The sequence below is a fragment of the Choloepus didactylus genome, chromosome 2 (genome assembly GCF_015220235.1).
Source record: "Choloepus didactylus isolate mChoDid1 chromosome 2, mChoDid1.pri, whole genome shotgun sequence".
NCBI lineage: Eukaryota > Metazoa > Chordata > Mammalia > Pilosa > Megalonychidae > Choloepus > Choloepus didactylus.
The window spans coordinates 18052006-18071162 of NC_051308.1; the positions used below are offsets into that span (position 1 = coordinate 18052006).

At 43.6% G+C, this 19157-nt stretch overlaps 1 protein-coding gene across 1 annotated transcript in view; it reads left to right on the forward strand.

The window, feature by feature from the left end:
• Window positions 1-17937: 17937 nt before the first annotated feature.
• KCNK1 (potassium two pore domain channel subfamily K member 1) overlaps window positions 17938-19157 on the forward strand; it is a 48313-nt gene continuing 47093 nt past the window's right edge. The window contains exon 1 of the mRNA XM_037821163.1: window positions 17938-18703. Coding sequence (XP_037677091.1) covers window positions 18349-18703 — 355 coding nt within the window. The 5' untranslated portion in view covers window positions 17938-18348. The remainder of the gene's footprint in view (window positions 18704-19157) is intronic.

Below are 19157 nucleotides of genomic sequence, written 5' to 3' on the forward strand. Positions count from 1 at the left end.
TTTGGAAACAATCCAAATGTCCTTCAACAGATGAGTGGATAAACAAAATGTGGTATATACACACAATGGAATATTATGCGGCAGTAAGAAGAAACGAGGTCGTGAAACATGACAACATGGATGAACCTTGAAGACATAATGCTGAGTGAAATAAGCCAGACACAGGAGAGAGATTGTATGTTACCACTAATGTGAACTCTGTGAAAAATGTAAAATGAAAGTTTTACAAAACCAAATACAGGACAACCACAGAAGATACTGGAGCAAAACTGAATTCTTGCATAGATTAAAATGTACCACAGTTATACTCCTAATTTTGCATTTTGCAGGAAAAGCTCAGGCACCACAGGGAAGGAACACAGTCTTTTTGATTTGAGGTAACTTAGTGGATAGGTCCAGTTGGGATATAGTTTCAAGAAAATGTGAAGAGTCTATCCGGGGCTTGAGTTCTGGGAAAGGGTCTGGGCAGGGTTACTGAACAAAGCTTTAGCTCTTCATGTGAGCTATCTGCTAGTGAGCAGGTTTGTCCACTGACGCACTCCTGGGTGGTTCTACTGTCATGAGCATGAAGGACCACTGGTTCCTGGACTTAAGGGAGCCAGAGGACTTGGTCCTGAAGTTGATCTTCCTTGGGTTGGGAGCTCTGACAGTTTCCTCTTTTATGAGCTCAGCATTTTCAGCAGCTTATCATCGAATCCAGCATTTCCCTCATTTTACTTCCTTCCTGATTTCTCTCCTTGCCCTTCCCCTTCTATTTATTTATTTCTTCAGCTGAGTTAAATCTGTTGTGCACATATAGGTGCTACATACTCTCTTCCTATTACTTTGATGCATTGATAATTACCCTTACATCTTTCTTTCCTGAATAAAAGTATTTAACATCTGCTTTATACTGAACAAAATACCCACCATTTTCTGTACTTTGGGAAATGTAACCACATGCTTGATCACAGAGAAGCAGTAGCAGATGTGTAGCTTTTATTTTTACTTTATTCAAAGTATTTTATTTTATATTACTTAAAATAAAGTTTTTATTTTTACTTTATTTATTATCTATGACTTTTAATTCTTATCTAAAATCTTTTCTTAAATTTTAAAACACTAGTCCATGTCCATCACCAGCTATTCCAAACCCCAGCTCCAAAGTGACTTCCCTCAGGAAGACATTTTGAATAATACAACCCAGTTCACAATGTGCTTTTATCTTCTGAATACTAGGGGCTTTTATGAAAGCCCATATGTAAACCAATTGCAGCCATACCTTACTTTTAGATAGTGCTCAATTATATATGCATACAAAAATCATCTCCCTTGATTCTCAATAAAGACATAGGCAGGCAATAGGTGGTCATCACTCCTTCCTTTTTTGTTGCATGCATGAAAAAAAAGAGGCTTAAGGAAGTTATATGACTTGTTCAAGGAACATAGGTAGTAAAAAGTAGAACCTGAGTTTTCTGAAATCTAGTCCTCCTCTTTTCCTATGCATGTATACAACATTTAGGTCACTACTTATTCCTTAATCTGTTTCCTTTGATGCATCTGTCACCCACCAGGCCTCTGAGGACTTGGGCACCTGGCTTATGCTGTCTCTCTATACCTCAACTCCTGTCATCCTCTAGAAGATTTTTAATATCCAGTGGGTGTCCCATCCAGCAACCAGCAACTGTATGTTCTTGGCCTTCTTTAGTTCAGTAGTTTTATACCATTACTAAACTTCAATCACCCATTTCCATGACTACATCCAAAACTGGATCATTAACTAGAAATGTTCTGCATAAGAATATTAAACATTGTTATAGGTTGAATTGAGTCCCTCAAAAAGATACACTGAAGTCCTAACCCCCAATAGCTCAGAATGTGACCTTATTTGGAAATAGGATCATTGCAGATAGTTAGGGAGTTTGGTGGGGCCTACTCTAATATGTCTGGTGTCCTTATCAAAAGAAGAGATGAGACACAGGCAGGGACACACAGAGTAGATGGCCATGTGAAGATGGAGGCAGAGACAGGAGTTAGACATCTGCAAGCAACTGAATGCCAAGGATTGTCACCACCCCAGAAGCTAGGAAAAGGCAAGGAAGGATTCCTCCCCCAGAAACTTCAGAGAAAGCATGGCCCTGCTGAAAAACTTGATTTTGAACTTCTGGCCTCCAGAACTGTGGAAGAATAGATTTCTGTTGTTTTAAGCCATTAAATTTGTGGTACTTTGCTATGGCAGCCCTAGGAAATTAAGACAGACATCCTACCATTTTGATTTATATCTCCACCAAGAATTCTTTGAGCTCCATGCCTGAATCTATCAGGACAGTCGATTTCTGAAAGGAAACTCAAACTCAGCTTGTCCCAAACTGAACTCATGATTGCCCTTGCAAATGTTATCCTCCACCAGTGCTCTTGACTTCTATTAATGACACCACCGCCATTGAAACTAATGCACGAGCCAGAGATCTGACGCTTTTCTTACCTTCTTCTTCCACTCAGCCACCGACTCAATCCAGCACCAAATCCTGAATACCTGCCAAATCTGTCACCTTCTGCCTACATTCATGGATTCATTTCCATTCCCACAAGCATTTATTAAGCCCCAACTATGTACCATGCCCTGTTTTAGGTGCTGAGGGTATAGCTAAGAACAGAACAGATAGCAATCCCTGCCCTTACGGAGTTTACCTTTCATTGCCACTGCTATATGTCTAAGCAGCCATCATTTCTAATGTCTAAATACGTTTTGTGTATTTAGATAGTTAAAGAAGGCTACCTGATGGGCAAATTTGAATGGGGTCTTGAAGTACAGAAAATGTTTAAGTGGAAGGAATATGTGATAGGGGAGGGAACTATTCTCAGTTCTAGGTGGCCAGACTAATACAGCAAACTCAGACATGCATTGAGTGAAGAACATTTACAGACTTTATTTGGAGCTCTCCCCTGACATTCAACTGCATTAGGTGGGAAATCTCAGATCTGAAAATCTGAAAATATCCAGATCTGAAAATTTTCTCTCTGAATAGGTAGAACTCTTGGAAAGGTATAACATTGGCCTCCTGCATAAAGCCACCTTCTGCTAGAAAGCTTCCTGCAGAAGGATGCATTGTGCCCTGCTGTCAGTTCTGCCGATGTGTGTCTCATGTAAACACAATCGCTTATATAACACATTGCCCTTTGTTGTCAGAGCTTGCAGCTCAGGTGCTGGTGTCCAGGTGGGTGCAGGACAGGAAAGCACAGATAATGAGTAGCCAAGGATGGACTATCCTAGATGGCCCAAAGACATCTGTCTGAACTTTTTTTCTCTGTCTTTTTCATAAGTTAGGGACAATGGTATGAACTCATGGGAATAATCTGGCCTGGGTAAGCCCATGCCAAGGTGCTGCGGGTGTGACCTGGTATGGGAGACAGACGGGGTGGTGGAGGGGGCAGCGGTGGCCACTCAGGCCGCTCCATTCCCACCTCACCTCAGTGCTGGAGCGCTCTGAGGCAGGAGAGGGTGGAGTAGAGCATGGCCAGGGTAGGGAACACCTTCTAAAAGTGTATGGCAGAGCAGAGAAGCAGGCCTCATTAAAATACTTTCCACCCTTCTATTTTTTTTTTTAAAACTTTATCTTCTCTTTCCATTTGATCTCTCACCAGTCCTCACTTGTTTCTAGAAATCCTTTTTTCTTTCTTTTCCCCTGCTTATTTCTTTTTTTTCTTTATAAAATTAATTTTAATTACACAAATAATGCACATTCCACTTGTTGAAATGAAAACATTTTGACCCTACCTGGGTCTTCTCTCCACCTCTACGGAATTATTTTTAATTTGCTTCCGGATCATTTGCTAAGCATGTATAAAGCTACAAATGTTCTCTTAGAACATATAACATTGTTTTGTGGGCATTTGGAAGAAAGAGTGTACGTAAATGTATCATTCTGCAACTTGCTGTTTCTCAGTCAACCATATGAGTTGGAGATCTGTCCATGATAGAATGAGATTTACTCATTCATTTTCACTACTGCATAATATTCCATGAATTGGACAACTATAAAGGAATGGTGTATTCATTTGAAAGTGAATAATCATTTTGTAAAGTAAGTGATTCTCCCTAATTTTCTTTGTAATTCTTTAGTCCACGTGTAATTCTGACTGTTTATTTCTTCATCTATTAATTTGTTCAGTAAACATTTATTGAGCACTCACTATGTGTCACCCTGCTTATTTCTTGTACCCATGGAGGGTGCGTTGAATGAGAGATGAGCAGGGTGTGACCGTATTTTAACACTCATAGGTAGCACTAATTGGGAGGCGTGCTTCAGAGATGGAGGGGAGGACAGGGAAATTATGAGCAGCCCTCAGCACAGGTGCAGACAGGTGCCCCAGGTCTGCATGGGCAGGAGGACCTGAGAGCAAGGGTCGCTTTTGGCTTGCTCCTCTTCAACCAGACCCCGTGTAGAGCCTGACCCCTGCTCTGTACAGCTTAGAGGAGGGCTGCAGCCCACCACAACATAGGGAGGATGGCCACATCCTTAGCCGTGTGTGATGGAGAAGCTGAGGTTCTGTTCTGTCGGGGTTCCCTGGCACCTGGGCATGGTATGACCTGGGAGTGAGGGGCTCAAGGGCTGGAGCACCTGGACAACCCTATTACAAATCCAGCAACCTTCAGAGAGACCTTGGGGCAAATTTGTGCTTTGCTTGCTTCACTCCTTTCCTCCCCACAGCCTTGACCTTGTGTATTCTGAAACCATAAAATCTCAGACTAGGAAAGAACCTTAAATGATATAAGGCTTAATGCTCTCCATCAAATCTTTCTAATCCATTATTGTTTACCTTCTGTTTGAACACTCTCATGGCCAAGATCACATTGCTTCAAGAAGCAGTTCATTTCATTTTTTAATATAATTTTATTGAGGTATATTCACACACCATACAATCCATCCAAAGTATACAATCAGTGGTTCACAGTATCATCACATATTTGTGTATTCATCACCATGATCATTTTTAGAACATTTGCATTACTCCAGAAAAAGAAATAAAAAGAAAAATGAAGACCCCAAATATCCCATACCCCTTACTCCCCCCCTTATTAATCACTGGTATTGCACTCTACCCAATTTTAAGATTTACAATAGAGGTAGGTTAACTAAGACAGTGTAGTATTGTTAGAGATAGACATATAGATCAGTGGCAGTTCATATCATTTTGTAGTCAATGCAAATAACAAGAATGTTCTCTGACAGTGACTTTTTTTTTAAATTCAGTTTTATTGAAATATATTCACATACCATACAATCGTCCATGATATACAATCAACTGTTCACAGTACGATCATATAGCTATGCATTCATCACCACAATCTATTTTTGAACATTTTCCTTACATCAGAAAGAATCAGAATAAGAGTAAAAAAAAAAAAAAAGTAAAAAACGAACACCCAAACCATCCCCCCATCCCACCCTATTTGTCATTTAGTTTTTATCCCCATTTTTCTACTCATCCATCCATACACTAGATAAAGGGGGTGTGATCTACAAGGTTTTCACAATCACACTGTCACCCCTTGTAATCTACATTATTATATAATCATCTTCAGAAGTCCAGACTACTGGGTTGGAGTTTGGTAGTTTCAGGTATTTACTTCTAGCTATTCCAATACATTAAAACCTAAGAGGTGTTATCTATATAGTGCATAAGAATGTCCACCAGAGTGACCTCTCGACTCCATTTGAAATCTCTCAGCCACTGAAACTATTTCATCTCATTTTGCATCCCCCTTTTGGTCAAGAAGATATTCTCAATCCCACGATGCTGGGTCCAGATTCATCCCCAGGAGTCATATCCTGTGTTGCCAGGGAGATTTACACCCCTGGGAGTCGGGTCCCACATAGGGGGGGAGGGCAGTGAGTTCACCTGTCGAGATGGCTCAGTTAGAGAGAGAGGGCCACATCTGAGCAACAAAGAGGTACTCGGGGGAGACTCTTAGGCACAATTATATGCAAGTTTTGCCTCTCCTTTGCAGTAACGAGCTTCGTATGGGCAAGTCCCACGATCGAGGGCTCAGCACATCAAACCGCCAGTCCGAATGTTTGTGACAACACCAACACCAGTCCAGGTGAGGAAGTCCAACACTTTTGCACCTTCCCTCAGCTCCTCGGGGTGGGGGGGTGGAAGGGAGGCTGTAAATAGATTTTTTATTCTCTGCCCAAATTACTTTGGGATGTTCTGACAGTGACTTTTAAATCACACTTCCAATATCTTCCACCTGAGTCCTAGTTCTGTCCTTTGAGGAGACATAAAACAAATGCAATCTTTATAACATGTGCAACAATCAGATCCTCCTAAATTTTCTTTCCTCAGGACAAACACCTGCAATACTCCAGCCATTTCTCTAAGCCAAATTTCCAGACCCATCACTATCCCTGTGCTTCTCATCTGGGTGTGTGCCAGGTTGCTGATGTTCCTTGAGGTGTGCCCCATCTGAATCATCCAGCAGTCTCTGGAAGCGAAGGATGTCTATCCCTTCAAGTGCTCCAGAAGGATACAGTCTGAGACCCTACTGGCTATTGGAACAGCTTCAGCCCACTCTTAATACACATGTTCCCACTGTCAACCTGATTGTTAATGTTTTGTACTCGCTGGTGATTACCTGGGTTTCCCCAACCCTATATTTCTGAATTTCACTTTCCTATAGCACTACCATCTTTGCAAATATTCTCATCATCCCAATCTGTTGTGATAGTTAAAACCATTTACATGAGCTGCTTGCCACTTATGCCTAATTATCATACAGCACAGTAGTGATCATTTGCATCATTAGCTCTATGTCAAATTAGCTTGCAAGGCTCTGGGCCAAGTGCAAGGTTGGTTTCTCACATAGCATGGTCACCTATTCACAAGTCATGTCAATTAGAAAGAATACGGATGCAGAAAGCAATCTGGGCCTGGTAGCATACTGCTCTCCCTCCCTTTTCCCCCTACCTCCCATTCCACCCCTTGCTTCCCTCTTGTGAATCCCTGAAGTCTTCTTTGAGCTTCCTTCCATTCTGCAAAATGCTTAGGGATGGTCCCTGACATGCTCCAGTGGGGGTGACCAGCATGGATGTCAGCTCCAGCCCCTATTGTCCCTTGAATCTGTGTTGAGAAGAAGCCAGGAGGGAAGTACCTAGTTGGCAGCAAAGAACAATACAGATCATGGGGGGTAAAAACTTCAGCAGAAGAAAAAAATTCTAATTTTGCTGAGATGGTTAACATCCTTGAAGACAGGTGGACCTGTCTAGAGCAGGGAGGCCATGAAAAGGAAGGGAGACAGCCAACTTCTATCTTGATTCATGTCAACTCTGGGGTAGGACCACAGAAGTCTTAGCATCTGTGGTGGTTTGAAGCTGTACATACCCCAGAAAAAACATGTTCTCAAATTTAATCCATTCCTGTGATTGTGAACCCATTGTAAGTAGGACCGTTTGATGAGATTACTTCAGTTAAGGCCCCCTCAATCAGGATGGGCCTTAATCCTATTACTAGAGTCCTTTATAAGAGAATTAAATTCTGACAGAGAAGGAGAAAGCCACAGGAAGCAAGAAGCTGAAACAGAACCTGGAAGAGAAGACAGAGACCAGAAGATACTGCCGTGTGCCTTGCCATGTGACAGAGGAACCAAGGGTCACGAGCTGACATCCCCAGAACACCAGTCTTCAGGGAGAAAACACAGCCATGATGATGCCTAGATTTGGACTTTCTTTTAGCCTCAAAACTGTAAGTTAATAAATTCCCATTTGTGATGGTTAGGTTCATGTGTCAACTTGGCCAGGTGATAAAGTTCAGGAGTCTGGTCAAGTAAGCACTGGCCTAACCATTACTGCAAGGACATTTGTGGCTGGTTTATTAAATCATCAGTGAATTGACTGCACCTGTGACTGATAACATCAACGAACAGCGTGTCTTCCGCATTGAGAGAATAAAATCAGCTGGATTTATTCCAGTCAGTTGAAGACTTTTAAGGAAGAGGGAGAGAGGACTTTCACTTCTTTAGCTAGCCAGCAAAGTGTTTCCTGAGGAGTTCATCAAACACCTTCATTGGAGTTGCCAGTTCACTGCCTGCCCTATGGAATTTGGATTTGTGCATCCCACAGTTGCCTGAGACACTTTTATAAAATCTTATATTTATAGATATCTCTTGTTGATTCTGTTTCCCTAGAGAACCCTAACCAATACAGCTTGGTACCAGGTGTGGTTCTTGAGAAACAGAATCTTAAAATGGGCATTTAAAATTGGTTTTCTACTCTGAATAGATTCAGAGGCACTAGTGACTCCATTTCCAATAATCAAGATGACACCGACAGTCCATGGCATGAGTTGGCAATGGAGAGACACAAAATATCACCATTTGATTACCCAATCATACTCTTGTACAAAGCAAGGCTCTGGGTGACAGCGTTTTTGACACCTTAACAGAGTTTTGCAGAGTTAAGAGGTATAATGATGTTGGCTAGTTGCTGTTAGATATGCTGGATAAAGTTATAAGAGAAAGGGACGAGCTAAAGGCTTCAAATTTAAAACTTAAGTGCTCTATGACAGATGTAAAAGTCTCTTTTTTTTTTTGAAATTTGTATTAAGATTTTCTTTGTAAATTGTACATGCTTATTTTTCCTAAATGTTTTTTTTTCATTTTTATTGAGATTGTTCATATACCATACAATTATCCAAAGATCCAAAGTGTACAATCACTTGCCCCTGGGTACCCTCATACAGCTGTGCATCCATCACCACACTTAATTTTTGTTCAATTTTTAGAAACTTTTCATTACTCCAGACAAGAAATAAAGTGAAAGATGAAAAAAGAAAAAAAGAAAAGGAAACTCTAAACCTCCCCTATCCCTAACCAACCCCCCTCAATTGTTGACTCCTAGTATTGATATAGTACGTTTGTTACTGTTTATGAAAAAATGTTGAAATACTATTAACTGTAGTATATAGTTTGTAATAGGTATATAGTTCTTCCCTATATGCCCCTCTATTATTAACTTCTAATTGTATTGTCATACATTTGTTCTGGTTCATGAAGTGATTTCTAGTATTTGTACAGTTGATCATGGACATTGCCCACCACAGGATTCAGTTTTATACATTTCCATCTTTTGACCTCCAACTTTCCTTCTGGTGACATATAGGACTCTGAGCTTCCCCTTTCCACCTCATTCACACACCATTCGGCGCTGTTAGTTATTCTCACATCTTGCTACCAACACCCTTGTTCATTTCCAAACATTTAAGTTCATCCTAATTGAACATTCTGCTCATACTAAGCAAGAGCATCTACATTTCTTCCACAAGGCAGGAGGGAGAGTCAAAGAAGGTAGAGACACTAATGTGAACTTTGAAAAATGTAAAACAAATGGCTTATAATGTAGAATGTAGGGGAACTAGCAATAGAGAGCAATTAAGGAAGGGGGAACAATAATCCAAGAAGAACAGATAAGCTATTTAACGTTCTGGGGATGCCCAGGAATGACTATGGTCTTTGAATTTCTGATGGATATAGTAGGAGCAAGTTCACAGAAATGTTGCTATATTAGGTAACTTTCTTGGGGTAAAGTAGGAACATGTTGGAAGTTAAGCAGTTATCTTAGGTTAGTTGTCTTTTTCTTACTCCCTTGTTATGGTCTCTTTGAAATGTTCTTTTATTGTATGTTTGTTTTCTTTTTAACTTTTTTTTCATACAGTTGATTTAAAAAAGAAGGGAAAGTTAAAAAAAAAAAAAAGATGTAGTGCCCCCTTGAGGAGCCTGTGGAGAATGCAGGGGTATTCGCCTACCCCACCTCCATGGTTGCTAACATGACCACAGACATAGGGGACTGGTGGTTTGATGGGTTCAGCCCTCTACCACAGGTTTTACCATTGGGAAGACGGTTGCTGCAAAGGAGAGGCTAGGCCTCCCTACGGTTGTGCCTAAGAGCCTCCTCCCGAATGCCTCTTTGTTGCTCAGATGTGGCCCTGTCTCTCTAGCTAAGCCAACTTGAAAGGTGAAATCACTGCCCTCCCCCCTACGTGGGATCAGACACCCAGGGGAGTGAATCTCCCTGGCAACGTGGAATACGACTCCCGGGGAGGAATGTAGACCTGGCATCGTGGGACGGAGAACATCTTCGTGACCAAAAGGGGGATGTGAAAGGAAATGAAATAAGCTTCAGTGGCAGAGAGATTCCAAAAGGTGCCGAGAGGTCACTCTGGTGGGCACTCTTACGCACACTTTAGACAACCCTTTTTAGGTTCTAAAGAATTGGGGTAGCTGGTGGTGGATACCTGAAACTATCAAACTACAACCCAGAACCTATGCATCTCGAAGACAGTTGTATAAAAATGTAGCTTATGAGGGGTGACAAGGGGATTGGGAAAGCCATAAGGACCACACTCCACTTTGTCTAGTTTATGGATGGATGAGTAGAAAAATAGGGGAAGGAAACAAACAGACAAAGGTACCCAGTGTTCTTTTTTACTTCAATTGCTCTTTTTCACTCTAATTATTATTCTTGTTATTCTTGTGTGTGTGCTAATGAAGGTGTCAGGGATTGATTTGGGTGATGAATGTACAACTATGTAATGGTACTGTGAACAATCGAAAGTACGATTTGTTTTGTATGACTGCGTGGTATATGAATATATCTCAATAAAATGAAGATTAAAAAAAAAAAAAAAAAGAAGGTAGAGAGGCAAAAGAAAGAGGAAACAAAAAAAAAAAAAAATGACAGCTAGGAAGCAGCAAAAGGAAAAATAACCTTAAATCAAAGTAGAATAAAGAATCAGACAATACCACCAATGTCAAGTGTCTAACATGCCTCCCCTATCCCCTCTCCTCTTATCTGCATTCACCTTGGTATATCACCTTTGTTACATTAAAGGAAGCCTAATACAATGATTCTATTAGTTACAGTCTCTAGTTTATGCTGATTGCATCCCTCCCCCAATGCCTCCCCATTTTTAATACCTTGCAAGGTTGACATTTGCTTGTTCTCCCTCGTAAAACAACATACTTGTACATTTTATCACAATTGTTGAATACTCTAGATTTCACCAAGTTACACAGTCCCAGTCTTTATCTTTCCTCCTTTCTTGTGGTGTCTCACATGCTCCCCATCTTTCTCTCTCAACCATATTCATAGTTACCTTTGTTCAGTGTACTTACATTGTTGTGCTACCATCTCCCAAAATTGTGTTCCAAACCACACACTCCTGTCTTCTATCACCCTGTAGTGCTCCCTTTAGTATTTCCTGTAGGGCAGGTGTCTTGTTCACAAAGTCTCTCATTGTCTGTTTGTCAGAAAGTATTTTGAGCTCTCCCTCATATTTGAAGGACAGCTTTGCTGGATACAGGATTCTTGGTTGGTGGTTTTTCTCTTTCAGTATCTTAAATATATCACACCACTTCCTTCTTGCCTCCATGGTTTCTGCTGAGAGATCCGCACGTAGTCTTATGAAGCTTCCTTTGTATGTAATGGATTGCTTTTCTCTTGCTGCTTTCAGGATTCTCTCTTTGTCTTTGACATTTGATAATCTGATTATTAAGTGTCTTGGCGTAGGCCTATTCATATCTCTTCTGTTTGGAGTACGCTGTGCTTCTTGGATCTGTAATTTTATGTCTTTCATAAGAGATGGGAAATTTTCATTGATTATTTCCTCTATTATTGCTTCTGCCCCCTTTCCCTTCTCTTCTCCTTCTGGGACACCAATGATACGTACATTATTGTACTTTGTTTCATCCTTGAGTTCCCGGAGACGTTGCTCATATTTTTTCATTCTTTTCTCCATCTGCTCCTTTGCATGTAGGCTTTCAGGTGTTTTGTTCTCCAGTTCCTGGGTGTTTTCTTCTGCCTCTTGAGATCTGCTGTTGTGTGTTTCCGTTGTGTCTTTCGTCTCTTCTGTTGTGCCTTTCATTTCCATAGATTCTACTAATAGGTTTTTTGAACTTTTGATTTCTGCCGTATACATGTCCAGTGCTTCCTTTACAGCCTCTATCTCTTTTGCAATATCTTCTCTAAACTTTTTGAATTGATTTAGCATTAGTTGTTTAAATTCCTGTATCTCAGTTGAAGTGTGCATTTGTTCCTTTGACTGGGCCATAACTTTGTTTTTCTTAGTGTAGGTTGTAATTTTATGTTGTCTAGGCATGGTTTCCTTGGTTATCCAAATCAGGTTTTCCCAGACCAGAACAGGCTCAGGTCCCAGAGGGAAGAAATATTCAGTATGTGGTTTCCCTGCGGGTGTGTCTTAGAAAATTGCTCCACCCTTTGATGCCTCAGGTCACTGTGCTTTTCTGCCCAGCAGGTGACGCTTGTTAGCCTATAATTCTTGACTGGTGTGAGGAGGTATGGCCGTGTTCCCCCAGGCTCTGGGGTCTGGTTCTGAATGGAAAGGGCCCCACCCCTTTCCTCCTAGAGAAGAGAGACCCCTCAGGTGGAGGTCATTAGCATTTCAATAGTCTCGCTCTCTGCTTGTGGTGTCTCCACCCTTCCCAGAGTCACAGCCCTGGAAACTGAAAATGACTGGGGCTTTCTCCACTGAGCCAAAAAAGAAACAGATAGTCCCCTTGAGACTCAGTCCAAGGCAACCCTCCGGCTCTCCCAGGTCAGTCATCACCCAAAGCCTCTGTCTGGTTTTTGGGGCTGCGTACCTGTAGTGAGCAGTTCACACTCACTACTTAAAACCCCAGTTGGAGCTCAGCTGAGCTGTATTCGCTTGCTGGGAGAGAGCTTTTCTGTGGCACCACGAGGCTCCGCAGCTTGGGCTATGGGGGAGGGGGTCTCCCGACCTGGTTCCGCAGGTTTTACTTACAGATTTTATGCTGTGTTCTCGGGCATTCCTCCCAATTCACGTTGGTGTATGATGAATGGATGGTCTCGTTTGTCCCCCCGCAGTTATTCTGGATTATTTACTAGTTGTTTCTGGTTTTTTGTAGTTGTTCCAGGGGGAGTACTTAGCTTCCACTCCTCTCTATGCTGCCATCTTGCCCAGGTCCTCTGTAAAAGTTTCTTAATGTGCCCTGAAAGAAAATATTATTTCCTGTGGCTGCAGACTTGAGATTTCTGAAAACCAGACCCAGAGTCTCATTGTGTGAGTAGCAGATTTACAACACAAACTAAAATCTCAATCTTGCAGGGTGTCTGTTTCAAAATAAAGGCATTGATTGGAAAAGAATGGGATCCTGAAACTTGGGATAGGGACATATGGATTGATAATAATGGCAGTGAGCGTACTGTAACCCTGGATTCTGCTGAGTCTTTGCTAGATATACCTGTAATGGTCTGCCCTGAGGAAACAGCCCCCCCACCTCCAGTCTGCCTTGAGGAGCCTACCATCCAACCTCCACCTAAAGAGATTAACCCTTCAGTGCCTGCTAATCCTGTAATCACCTCTCCTGAGGAAGCAGCCCTCACTCCTCTGTCTGGAGGGATTAATCCTGTTGCTTGAGAAGAAACTGCAATGGAATGTCTTGAAGTAAATGGCTTGAGGGATACTTCTAATTCTTTTTCATGACCCACCTCCACCACCAGTCTTTGCTTCAAGACCTGTAACTAGACTAAAGTCACAACAGGTCCCAAAGGGTGAGGTACAAAGTGTGACCCATGAGGAAGTATGCTATACTCCAAAAGAACTTTATGAATTTTCCAACTTATATAGACAGAAATTAGGGGAATATGTGTGGGAATGGATATTAAAGGTGTGGGATAATGGTGGAAGGAATATAAAGTTGGATCAGGCTGAATTTACTGATATGGGCTCACTAAGCAGAGATTTTGCACTCAGTGGTGTAGCTCGAGGGGCTACAAAGGGCATTAACAGTTTGTTTGGGTGGTTGGCTGAAACATGGATCAAAAGGTGGCCGGCATTACTTAAGGTTGAAATGCCAGAACTGCCCTGGTATAATGTAGAGGAGGGGATTCAAAGGCTTAGAGAGATTGGAATGTTAGAGTGGATTTATCATGGAAGACCTGCTCACAAACCCCTGGAATGTCCAAAGGACACACCTTTTACCAGAACTGTGAGGAATAAATTTGTGAGACTAGCGCCATCATCCCTGAAGAGCTCTGTAGTTGTCCATCTCTGTAGGTTAAATATTATTGTGAGAACTGCTGTCATTGAGCTGGAATCCTTAAACACATGGGGATGATCGGATCCTGAGTCGGCAGAAGCCACATGGCAGCAGTTAATCACCAAAGACAAGGTGGGCCTGGCTACCATAATGGAAAACAGGCTCAACACAGCAGTCAAAATAACCTGACTCACAGAGACTTATGGCATTGGCTAGTAGATCATGGAGTACCTAGAAGAAAGATAGATGGGCAGTCTACTAAATTCTTGTTTGATCTGTATAAGCAGAATTCTAGGTCAAGTGAAAAAAAGTCTACTTTGAAAAAAAAAGTTACCTTGAATTATAAAAACAGAGAGTCATGGCCCCTTAATAATTCCCAGACTTGAGACAGTTTACAGACCCAGAGCTCCTTGAATGAGGAGAAGGCCAGGTACCATTGGTGAAAGACACTGTTTCACTTCCAAAAATTTATACTGTTAATCCTCTTTCCAGCCTTCCCCAGAGAGACATACGGCCTTTTACCAGGGTAACTGTGCACTGGGGAAAAGGAAATGATCAGATATTTGGGAGATTATTAGACACTGGTTCAGAAGTGACATTAATTCCAGGAGATGCATAACGTCACTCTGGTCCACCAGTCAGAGTTGGGGCTTATGGAGGTCAGGTGATTGATAGAGTTGCAGCTCAGGTCCATCTCACAGTGGGTACAGTGTGTCCCCGGACCCATTATGTGGTATTTTCCCCAGTTCCAGAATGCATAATTGGAATAGACATACTCAGCAACTGGGAGAATCCTCACATTGGTTCCCTGACTCATCAAGTGAGTGTTATATGGTAGGAAAGGCCAAGTGGAAGCTGCTACAAGTGCCCCTGCCTAGTAAAATAGTAAACCAGAAGCAATACTGGATTCTTAGAGGGATTGCAGAGATTAATGCCACTCTTAAGAACTTGAAGGATGCAGGGATGGTGATTCCCACCACATCCCCATTCAGCTCTCATATTTGCCCTGTGCAGAAAACAGATGGGTCTTGGAGGATGACAGTGGATTATCATAAGCTTAACCAGGTGGTAACTCCAATTGTAGCTGCTGTTCCAGATGTGCTATCATTGCTTGAGCAAATCAACACATTCCCTGATATCTGGTGTACAGCTATTGATCTGGCAAATGCTTTTTTCTCAATACCTATTAGTAAGGACCAGCAGAAACAGTTTCCATTTAGCTGGCAAGGCCAGCAGTATACATTCATTGTGGATGTATCACCTTGTAGATATTTCAACTCTCTAGCCCTATGTCATAATATTGTCCACAGGGACCTTGATCATTTCTCCCTACCACAGGACATAACACTGGTCCATTATATTGATGATATCATGTTGGTTGGACCTAGTGAGCAAGAAGTAGCAACCACTCTAGGTTTGTTGGTAAGGTATTTGCATGGCAGAGGAGGGGAGATAAATCCAACAAAAATACAGGGGCCTTCCACCTCAGAAAAATTTCTAGGTGTCCAGTGGTATGGGACATGTCAAGATATCCCCTCTAAGGTGAAGGAGAACCTGTTGCATCAGGCCCCTCCTACAACCAAAAAAGAGGCACAATGCCTTGTTGGCCTCTTTGGATTTTAGAGATGACATATTCCTCATTTGGGCATGCTACTCTGGACCATTTACTGAGTGGCCAGAAAAGCTTCTAGTTTTGAGTGGGGACCAGAACAAGATGAGGCTCTGCTACAGGTCCAGGCTGCTGTGCAAGCTGCTCTGCCACTTGGACCATATGATCCAGCTGATCCAATGGTGCTAGTAGTGTCAGTGGCAAATAGAGATGCTGTTTGGAGCCTTTGACAGGCTCCTATAGGAGAGTCATAATGCAGCCCCTTAGGATTTTGGAGTAAAGCCTTACCATCCTCTGCAGATAACTACTTTCCATTTGAAAAACAGCTTTTTGCCTGCTATTGGGCCCTAGTAGAGAGAATGTTTAACCATGGACCACCAAGTTACCATGAGACCTGAGTTACCTATCATGAGCTGGTTGTTGTTTGAGCCACCAAGCCATAAAGTTGGGCGTGCACAGCAGCACTCCATTGTAAAATGGAAATGGTATACATAAGATAGGGCTCAAGTGTGTCCTGAATTGCACAAGTAAATTATATGAGGAAGTGGCCCAAATGCCCATGGCCCCCGCTCCTTCCACCTTACCTTCTCTTTCCCAGCCCATCGCTATGGTGTCTTGGGAAGTTCATTACAATCAGTTGGCTGAGGAAGAGAAAATTCGGGCCTGGTTTACAGATGGTTCTGCACGAGATGCAGGCACCAACCAAAAGTGGGCAGCTGCATCACTGCAGTCCCTTTCTGGGATGTCCCTGAAGGACAGTGGTGAGGGGAAATCCTCCCAGTGGGCAGAACTTTGAGCAGTGCACCTGGTTGTTCATTTTGTTTGGAAGGAGAACTGGCCAGAGATGCATCTGTATACTGATTCATGGGCTGTTGCTAATGGTTTGGCTGGATGGTCAGGGACTTGGAAGGAACATGAATGGAAAATTTATGACAAGGAAGTCTGAGGAAGAGTTATGCGGATAGACCTTTCTAAGTGGGCAGAAAACATGAAGATATTTATGCCCCATGTGAATGTTCACCAGAGAGTGACTTCACCAGAGGAAGATTTTAATAATCAAGTGGATAAGATGATCCGTTCAGTGGATACCAGTCAGCCTCTTTCCCCAGCCACTCCTTTCATTGCCCAATGGGTTCATGATCAAAGTGGTCATGGTGGTAAGGATGGAGATTATGCATAGGCTCACTACTGAGTGCCCAATCTGCCTTGATTTCCTTTAACTTAAATACTACAAAATGTACAATACAGCTTATGTCATATGATAAGGGGATAAGATAGAGAAGAAAACTATGCAGATACAGCTCTATATTTTACGTATTTGAGATTCTACAGTTTTGCTTATGCTCCAATAGTGTTCAGACACATTTTAAATGGCAATACGGTATCCACAGTCTGTAGATATACTGTAACTTATTTAACCATTACCCTATTTGTGAACACTTAGATTGTTCCTGATCCTTCACTGTTTTAAATTTATATATACATGTATCAACATTTATCAACAGCCTTTGTATAAATCTTTGCCCCTCTAATTATTTTTTTTTCCTTAGGACGCATCACTAATTCAAAGCACATAAATTCTTTAATTCCCACCTACATAAGGCTCTCACTGACCCTTGTCAACATTTACACAACTTAAAACACACACACACACACACACACACACACGTGGGAAAGCTCAGTTTCTTCTGGGTTTGACATACTGCAATCTTTAAACCTAGTCATGTTTTAAAGAATTAGAGTTCAGAAATGGGACCTTTCTAAAACTTCTTTTCCCTCTGTTTCCTCTTTGTAAGGGGGTGGGTGGATGGGATGGTGGAGAACTGGATGATCCAAGGTGCCTCCCGGCTCTGAGGTTCTGATCTTCTCACCATTATAAAGGCACCAGATTGCTCAATCCTCCCCCCAGAAAGGCAGAAGGAGGGCAGCATCTCAGTGCTCGCTGTTTCATAATAGTGGCTTTGATTAGAATGAAGTACGTAGGAAACAAGGCGTAGGCTCGGAAAGGGGGCTTCTGTCAAGCCAGCCTATTTACTAGAAGTCGCCCCCCAACCTCCACCACTCCCTCCTTTACTCCTTCACTGTGGTTACTCATCCCGGGGGAGGAATGCGGGGGTCTGGGCTCCACTGAGTCACTCCTGGGGCGGGCCGGGGCCGGGCCGCGTGAAAGGCGGGCGTCGTCTCCTCGCGTTTCCAACGCTAGGGCCAAGTTTGCCCCAAGGTTTCCGTCTACTCTAGAGTTACCTGAGCCGGCGAACTACGTCAGCGCCACATCATCCTGGCTTTTTTATATTGCAAGGGAAGAGGAAAAGAAGGGAGGGAAAAAAAAAATCGCCGGAGAGCGCCAATCACGGAGACGGTAACTGCACAAAGGGAGCCGGAGCCCGCGCGGAGCGAGCGCCAAAGGAGGTGCGCCGAAGGGCAGGGGGCGGTGGCACCCGATCCCGACCGCTCAAACTTCTGGTCCCGCCCTTATCGTGGGCGCGGCGGGGGAGGGGACCCCGCGGGCCGCCAGGCGGGATCCGGCAGCGACCTCCCGAAACACCCCGAGCGGGTAACCGGAGCCGGCCGAGGGCTGGCCAGGGCGGCGCCGAGGAGGGTACAGGCGCTGGGCCGGCGCGCGGCTGGCGCTCTCGGCCGGGTCTGCTGCGGCGGCGGCAGCGGCGGCGCGCGGGGGAGGAAGATGCTGCAGTCCCTGGCCGGCAGCTCGTGCGTGCGCCTGGTGGAGCGGCACCGCTCGGCCTGGTGCTTCGGCTTCTTGGTGCTGGGCTATCTGCTGTACTTGGTGTTCGGCGCCGTGGTCTTCTCTTCGGTGGAGCTGCCCTACGAGGACCTACTGCGCCAGGAGCTTCGCAAGCTGAAGCGGCGCTTCCTGGAGGAGCACGAGTGCCTCTCGGAGCAGCAACTGGAGCAGTTCTTGGTGCGGGTGCTAGAGGCCAGCAACTACGGCGTGTCGGTGCTCAGCAACGCCTCTGGCAACTGGAACTGGGACTTCACCTCCGCGCTCTTCTTCGCCAGCACGGTGCTCTCCACCACAGGTAGGAGGCCCGGCGCCTCGCCGATCCCCCAGTCCCCCCATAACCCCGGGCCCTCCCAGGGCCTCTGCGCTGCGGTGACTTGGGGGGAGGGGAAGCGCCCGCGCAGCCGGAAACGGACGAGGTAGCTTGTTGAGGTGGCTTGTTAAGGTGACTTGGGTGTTGCCGTCCGCAACTCTTGGGAAGTGGTCCCCAAATTTATCGTTCTGGATGGCTGCAGGGACTTCATCCCGGCGTATTCTTTTTTGTTTTTTTTAACGCCAAACCATCCGGGTTGAATCTGTAGCATCCTAGTCACCGACCAACAGGGCAGTGGGAAGATAGAAACTATCGTCGCCTTTTTCCTGCCCATCCTGGAGGGCTGAGGCTGCAGCATCTACTAATAATACGTTAACAAGTCACCTTCCCGAGGGTGCCCTCTCTTTTGATGATTCATAGATATTTCGGCTCTTTGGGA